Source organism: Morone saxatilis, unplaced genomic scaffold, assembly GCF_004916995.1.
Source record: "Morone saxatilis isolate NCDOM2014 unplaced genomic scaffold, NCSU_SB_2.0 Contig15, whole genome shotgun sequence".
NCBI classification, from domain to species: domain Eukaryota; kingdom Metazoa; phylum Chordata; class Actinopteri; family Moronidae; genus Morone; species Morone saxatilis.
Genome location: NW_023339707.1, coordinates 6,215,971 through 6,224,038, shown reverse-complemented (window position 1 = coordinate 6,224,038; position 8,068 = coordinate 6,215,971). Strand labels below are relative to the sequence as shown.

Below are 8,068 nucleotides of genomic sequence, written 5' to 3'. Positions count from 1 at the left end.
ATTACAGCTAAACTAAGTGAGAAACTTACATTCATTTGTCACGGTTAACACACCTACTTCGCACTGTAAAGTCTGTTTAAGCTTAAAACTCAGTCTATGTAGAAAAGCAGAGCTAAAACATCTAACTAAAACTGCATTTTGACCAAAAGAAGTTGTTTCATTCGATTACAGTCTGACTGAGCTAAAAAAGTCAGACCAGTTACAAATCAGAGCTAAAATCACTAAATTTTTTTTCATTACCCAAAGATGCTGCTGACAATACATCTCAATCTGCTTAAAATCCTGTTTTGTTACAAAAGCAGAGCTAAGACAACTAAAAAAGTTTTTTCATCAAAAGAAGCTGTTTTGTGACAATACAGCCTGACTGAACTGAAGACTCAGTCAAGTAACAAAGGCCCAGCTAACACTACGAAAACAGTGTTTTTATAGGCAAAAGAAGCTGTCTTGTGACAATACTGTTTCACTCTGTTGAAAGTTCAGTCCAGTTACAAAAGCAGAGCTAAATTCACTAAAACTGTATTTTATAGGCAAAACAGAATGTTTTGTGACAATACAATCTCACTCTGGTGAAACTCAGTCCAGTTTGAAGACAGGTTTAACCAGTGAAATTCATTTTATTATGACCTATATATGAAATTATATCTTGTTACGTTAATGTCTTCTTTTTACTTTACAACCACACACATACATACCAACAAATCTAAAGTATGTGAAACTTGGATGGATTAGATTCAGTTCTATAGCAGGGATGTCTATATTTTTTGTGTTCCAACTGCAGTTACGCTTTTTCGACAAAAGAGGGCACACTTTGACCACAAAACAGTTCATTCTGGCCAGCAACTGAGTCACAGTCTATTGCCAGTGACTGTAACATATACCAGTGATTTCTTCCATACAGTATATAAACCAGATTTTTTAGGTTTAATTGGTCTGTTTAATTGTTATTGAAGATTAATCTTAATATATTATTAAATATATACAAAACAAAATTTTTATTGAAGTATAGTACTTTTTTTTTTCTTTTTAGTTTACAACCACAAAGATAATGCCCACACACATCCAAACAATGAAAAATGTATTAAAGGACATTTCTGAGTGGTTATGAGCACCTAAGTCCCACATTAGTGCCAGAACTGCATGTGAACCAGAGAAAAGTCACTTTATATTTTTTTGTCTGTTGCTAAACTAAGCAAGAAACTCACAACAAACCACCTTAGCCACCAAGTTTATGTCACTGTGAAGCTTCCTGAGGTGGAAACAGGAAGATCTAAAGGTCTAAAACCATTAAAACTGTGTTTTTTAGGTAAAGAAGGCCCTTTTATGATACTACAGTCTAACTGAACTGAAAATTGTCCAGCTAAAAAACTATAGAAAACCACTGAAACTGTGTTTTTTGACCAAAAGAAACTTCATTCTGAATATTCTAAAAAACTCAGTTCTGTGAACAAACTAGAGTTAAAACGACTAAAAACTGTGTTTTTTGACCAAAAGAAGGTTTTGTAACCCTACAGTCTGATGGAACTGAAAACTCAGTCCAATTTCAAAAATGCAGAGCCAAAATTACCAAAACTGTTTGTTGATCAAAATAAGTTATTTTGTGACATTACAGTGTCACTGTGTTAAAAACTGGAGGTAAAACAACTAAAACTGGGGTTTTTGAATAAATAAGCTGTTTAAAAAGTTCATGTTAGTCACTGGAAATATACTGAAACTCTTGCTACCATAGAACAGGTAACTGTTCTATGGTCACTATCACCATCTTGTGTCGAGTAGTAGTTATAAGAAACTAATCAGTAAATAGTCACTTTCAATAGTTTTGTCCGGCCAGAATTACATGGGAAACGCAAAAAAGTCACTGTTCATACTTTTGTCTATTACAGCCAAACTAAGTGAGAGAGCCACATCAAATCCCTCTATCATCAACCGAGGGCCGCTGTGCATCTTTCTGAGGTGGAAACTGATGGATAAGTCGTTCTGGAAGAGAATGGCAGCTTAAATGAAAAAGCTTGTTTTCAGAGCCAGAGGAGCTCATTTTTGACATTTAGGTGGAAAAACACCACATTCCTGCTTTGTTGCCAGAATTGCACCTGAAACACAAAATAAGCCAGAATTACATGCGAAAAACAAATGGGAAACACAATAAGGCCAGAATTACATGCGAAACGCAAAAAAGTCACCGTTCATACTTTTGTCTATTACAGCCAAACTAAGTGAGAGAGCCACATCAAATCCCTCTATCATCAACCGAGGGTCGCTGTGCATCTTTCTGAGGTGGAAACTGATGGATAAGTCGTTCTGCACTCAAAAAACTGATCCAAGCCCTTCTTTGATGTGACACATTAAATTGTTGTTTGATTTGCTGAAACAAATCTATTAAACACTAAACAGATGTAAATTTAATTGTGGTAACGTAATAGTTTCACCTTGACATTCATGAACTCAAAACAAATGAGTTTCATTTGAATTGGGACCGCCCATTGCGCATGTGCGAAGCAGCGCGCTCTCAGCCTCCGTTCCTCCCGGTCCTTTTTCACTGACAACTTCTGACAACGCTGCTGCGGGATTTTACTTTACAGAGCCACGGAAAGCTGCTGTAATTCCTCTCCTTGGTCAGTACTCGATTTTGTTATATTTTAAAAAGCATGCTGTGAAAAGACCGACGAATTTTACCGTCAGTGAAGTCGGACATGGGCTAGCGGGCTAGCTAGCTAAGATACACGAGGGAGAATTAAGTTTGACTAAGTGTCTGTGGTTACTCTGACTAGTGTTATAACCACACAACTTTTACTTAAAAAGTGTACATGAACATGAATTATGAGCTCTAACAACTAATGAGTCTGTTTAAGCAGACCCCCCCTCACCTCTCCCCTCCCTTCCCCTCCTCAGTCAGTGTCTCTCTCTCACACACGTTAAACCTGTCTACTTAGATGTTTGAGGCTGTTTGTGGCTTGTAAAAGACCAATTACTCGGTGCAAACTTGTCGCAAATTGCCATTTTGAATGCAGTGTGGGTCATTTATGCGATATATACAGTCTATGGTTACAACACCAAAGGCTAGCTAACAGTCAGTCAGTCATTAATATACAAGCTAGTTTTTTTTTTTTTTTACCAGTACAAAAAGAGAAGCTGTGGCACAAACATCATCTAATGCTGTCAGGAAGACGAGGTCTGTAAATGTCTGTTATGTGAACATTAGGTTATATGAGAAGCAGAGCATAGGTTATAATTAAGCATTACAGCTAACGTTAGCATTGCACTGTAAACTTATCTTGTGTCAACACCAAACTAGTCTTGTCTTCAGTTAGCCAAAGAAGTTTTATACTTTACCAATCGGGTAAACCTACCAGCAGTAATAACACCAGTGGCAAGTTTAATAAACAGTTAGAGCTGCATGGGATGCTGGATTAAATATCCAAATGTTAGGGATAGGATAGAATGATAGGAGATTTCAAAAACAGATGGCCTGCCCTGTTTGAGCAGAGTGAAGTAAGTAAATGTTTGTGTGTCCTCAAGTTTTATTATTGTCCATGGTGATTAATGTCTGCAATTTGTATTTTGCAATAACCCTGCTTCCCTTTATGGCAGTACAAGTAACATGTCTGTACATTGTTGAACATTTTTCAGGTGAATGCAGAGTTCTTCCGGATCACCACGAAGCCACTACAATCTAAGTTCCTGTCACAGATGGACCACTTCTCAGACAAGCTGACTCAGATCTTCCAGAGCAAAGGAGGAGTTAAAGGGCAAAAGATCAAGTGCATCCTGGCAATGACAGACTCGGTTAGTATAAATGCATCAAACAAACTTCCACTGTATTGTAGTGGTTAAGTTTTTTTCTTGTTTGTAGATGCTAATTTAAAGAAGTATTTCACAGCTGGAAATATGGTGTTTTCATAACAATAGGAAATAGGTGCTACATGATCAGAGAAAAGGGGCTGTGGCATTTGCTTTTGCCTAAAAGGGAGGGGAGAAAATCTCCAAATACAAGAATGCACTGCAGTGCATCATACCAAAAAACACCTCTTGCAAGTTGAGTGGTGTTTGGTTTACACAAAAACGGAAATGCAACAGTCCTAGAACCAAAACATAATGGTGGGCACTTTGTCCTTGTGCACGTTTTGCTCACCTAGTAATGATAACAACAATCTGGTTTAAATTTAAGTATTCTTTTAATCTCAGCAAGAGGGAGGCCTGAAGGAAGGAGGTCAGTGTTTGTAAACCTTACATGTTCTTACTAATTTCTCAAACCTACCTAGTGCAGCTATAATTTTCACAATTTAAAGTCTGCTTTCTTTTACAGTTTGATTATATAATTATTTTTTTCACATATACAACAGACAGCCCAAAAACCTACTGATCTTCAGACTGCTCTAATCCCTGCACCACCAGCATAACCAGATGTCTTTATTTGTCACCCATGTTTTAGTGCGATGACATCAACATAAGGAGGGAGTGCATCCTGAGAAGCCTTGTTGTCTATGTCAATGAAGACCCAGATGTGTTTTTCAAGGAATATTTGGTAAGTTTATTAAAATTCTCTCATGTAGTATAATTGTAAACCTGCAACATAAAAAATACTCTAATTCATCTTTTTTCCATTTTTCCTGAATTTCCTGTCTTCTGGCACCTCTATTTTACTCGTCAGGACTTTACTGCAACCTAGTGACACGTAGTAGTCACTGTACACACTGTAAATTATCATACAAAGATACACACAGTACACGCAGACACACATACCTTTATAAGTGGGGATGGATTTGGTTTCTCACTCCTGAGTTTTGCTGAATATTTTCTGTGGTAGATTCTAAAAGGATCATTGAAATTGCATAGTTTTAAAACTGAAAAATGTTGGCCATAAAGCTGCTGACATTATGTTGCTACAGCTCTCTTGCACTGCTGTAGCCTTGGCTCTGACAGCTCCAGTTTCAGGCAGTGATGGAGCTGAAGCTGATCGGCACAGTCCACTGTTATCCATGTTCTCCAGAATCTGAGGAGCAGTCTGTGAAATACGCTCCACCCTGTCTCACCTCCTCACTCCTCTCCCTCACTTTTTTAAGCATTTTTCAAAATGTATGCAGCAGGTGAAGTTAGGCTCTGACCGGGGTTAGTTACTCTATAATACTGAGACAATCTAATTCCATGCGTCATTTATGAGAAATACTATGAAACAGCCAGTGACTTCAGGAAACAACACTGATGTGTGCATCAGAAGATTCTGTAAAAGCCTGACACACCACCATCCCTAACCCTGGCCTATATCTTATCCAACGTTGAAGGCTACAGCCCGAATTAGCACCTGTTTTTTGACAGAGGCAACTGATGAACTGTTGCTTTAAACTGCTGTATGTAGTAACTGTGCATTTATATGTTGTATATGATTTTCTCTTTGTTGTTTAGCGTTTTACTTATATTTGTTTTCTGTGTTGTTGAGGATGCAGAGAGGGACATCGCCACCACAGTCATGGGGACTTACACAATCCGAAGAGATGGACATGAAGAGCCAGAGGACGTGGGAGTTGTGATTGAGGGCATTAAAGTCCTCAGCAATGTTGGCAGCGTCATCATGGGGTTCATCATGCTGTTCATCATGCTGTTTGGGCTCATTTATGCCCTTGATCTAGCCTTTCCCGAAAACCTCAAGTACACCTTTGAGTTTTTCCAGAAGATCATTATGAACTTGGATGGACACAAGCTGAATGCAAAGATACAGCAGTTGAAAATCAAGCTGTTTTCATAAGGCGCAAACACTGTGTCCACACATTCAGTGACAGTCAGCATGGATGTTTTTCTTGTTAACTACTTGTGTAGCACATCTTGAAGTGTGTTCCTATGGATAGGCTGTGACTGGACTCAAAGAAATTCCTTTTTCTTTTTCTTTATTTTTTCTTTCACGTTTCAGGTTCTGTTTTGTACTTCTTCCATGTGTATAGTATAGTAAAACCAAAGTTTTCATGTTTAATGTGAGCTGGTTATACCATGCCTTAGCCTTTGCAGATATTGTACTTGTATTATTATTGTACTAGCACTAATACTAGTTACTTTGGTTGAAGCAGTTTTGAAGTCAGCGGATTCATTTCTTTTCTTTTCTAAATATGATAGGTCATACACTGTGTTCATCATAGATAAAAAAATTAAGAGAAGCTTATAAAGCTAAGCTCTCAGTCAAGGTCAAAGTGCATTTTGAACAGTTTAGTTTGAGATTGGTGGAAGAATTTCCATGTTTTGTTCTGTTGATGTGTGTTAAATGTGGTATATGTATATTTCATTCCAGTATTTAGGCACTACATAGTGCAGGTAATGGTAAAGAAATGTTCAGGGTCGGTCTGAACTGGTCAAAACATGCCTTAGCTTTTCTGCCTGAAACATATAGCTGAGGCTCTGTGTTTTGACACAAGTCAGTGACTGTCATCAATATGTTGATGAGTTTCATGTTGATGTTTTATATCTATATATATCTCTCTCTCTCACTCTCTCTCTCTCTATAGATATATAGATATATAGATATAGATATTTGTATGAGGTTTTATTCGTTTTAAATAAAAACATATTAACCAGATTTTGTGTTATGTGTCTCTGAATAATTTTATTTTAGACCAGCTATATTAGTTTAAGTTGTACAAAGGTAAATCAGTTTCGGCCAGTTAATGTACTTATTTTATTTTGGCTGTATTTGATAAAGATGAGTTTGACCAACTCAATTAAATCATATTACAAGGAGGTACTTAGTTCGAGTTGGGGCTACATAAATTTAATGGATTTATTTGTGTTCATCCAATGAGTTATTTTTTTCAGTATACATTTGTGGCATATAAAACATACAATAAGTAATTTCTTCCACTCTAGTGTCTCTCACGTCAGTACAAAACAAAAAACGAAGTTTGACGACGTTGCGAAGTAGCGTGGGATCATGGGAGTCTTCACCACCATTGCCGTCATTGCAGTCAGCTTCTCCCGACAGTGTTCATGGTTCAGGAGGTTTCTACCGTAAGACAGTTATCCACAGAGGTCTCCTCCTCTTCAAAACAAACTGACCCAGTGATTGAAACTAATAAAAACACTGAATAATGCAGTTCCACCTTAAAAATCACTGTTTCTCCGATGCTGTTTGGCAGACAAAGGGCATCCCGGACTAAAATCTTTCGTCCATGTAATTAAAAAGAACTCAATTTATGAGATAACCAGACAACCACAACGCTGACACATGTGCAAAGGGAATGTGATAACATTGACAGGCAACCGGTTGCTTGAAGAAAATTACAGATTTCTCTGGGTTGGAACATTGTTGGAAACGTGGGATAATGTAAGTACACAACTCAACAACATATATAACATAGGTCTAGTGTTTATAGACATTTTGGACATATGTACACACAAGAAATATACGAAGCTGGCAGAGGAGACAAAACGTCTGCCGAGGTGAGCTCTTGAAAAGGAAATTGTAGTCTATAGCATTTAACACCCCGACATCAATGTTTGCAACACTCTCACACTTATAAAACCACAGGGCCACTTGTTGCTTCAAACTCACATTCTGTAAAACCAATTCTTCTGAATCTATAAAATCTCTCTGAAATCTCTATAGCCATTTATTATATACTTTGGATTTTTTTGATGTACTACAAAGAACAAGGTGCTTATTAAAGACAGTCAACCTGGAAAAATGAATAATAAATTTAAGAACATACATTAAGAAAGTAAGAGATAGATGATGTGCATTTTTTTTAAAAAGAGGAAGCAGTATATTCAATGGATATATTTAGCATGGTTATTTGTTAAACAGGAAGTGTTCACTTGATCTTTTCTCATTTCTTTAAGTGTTCATTGTATTTGTTTAGTATGAGAGTCTGCAGGAGGAACTGCTACACTGAAATGTTCATCATACATGCTCAGTCAGGCACCAGTATGAGCATAAAAAACATAAAAGTGGCCATTCACAAACAACTGCATCAACTTTCTTTTTAACCTTTATTTATTCAGGGAAGGCTCACTGAGAGAAAGCCTCTTTTGCAGGAATGCCATGATCACATTTACACCTGGAAGCTGCCCAACCCCCCCTAATTTTTTGTGT

General features: G+C 37.3%; 2 protein-coding genes across 6 annotated transcripts in view; one reads left to right on the top strand and one right to left on the bottom strand.

Moving 5' to 3' along the window:
- Positions 1-8,068, bottom strand: part of atp13a2 (ATPase cation transporting 13A2) — a gene marked incomplete in the record, with an annotated part of 39,754 nt that overhangs the window by 10,999 nt on the left and 20,687 nt on the right.
- On the top strand, positions 1,829-6,472 carry LOC118323887. Of its 5 annotated transcripts, none has more exons than XM_035655948.1 (5): positions 1,829-2,045; positions 2,202-2,609; positions 3,625-3,780; positions 4,427-4,519; positions 5,432-6,472. In XM_035655948.1, the coding sequence occupies exons 3-5, from the start codon at positions 3,685-3,687 to the stop codon at positions 5,735-5,737; spliced, it is 495 nt and encodes a 164-aa protein (XP_035511841.1). In that variant the 5' UTR covers positions 1,829-2,045; positions 2,202-2,609; positions 3,625-3,684; the 3' UTR covers positions 5,738-6,472. The 5 variants fall into 5 exon arrangements, with proteins under 5 accessions (XP_035511841.1, XP_035511840.1, XP_035511843.1 ...); XM_035655947.1 differs by having other exon boundaries at positions 2,202-3,166; XM_035655950.1 differs by lacking the exon at positions 2,202-2,609 and having other exon boundaries at positions 1,829-1,962; positions 3,623-3,780.

Coding starts and splice junctions, on each gene's coding strand:
- LOC118323887 (XM_035655946.1), top strand. CDS start 3,436: ATGATAGGAGATTTCAAAAACAGATGGCCTGCCCTGTTTGAGCAGAGT. Junction 3,487..3,624: donor CCCTGTTTGAGCAGAGTGAA/GTAAGTAAATGT, acceptor AACATTTTTCAG/GTGAATGCAGAGTTCTTCCG. Junction 4,520..5,431: donor TGTTTTTCAAGGAATATTTG/GTAAGTTTATTA, acceptor TGTGTTGTTGAG/GATGCAGAGAGGGACATCGC.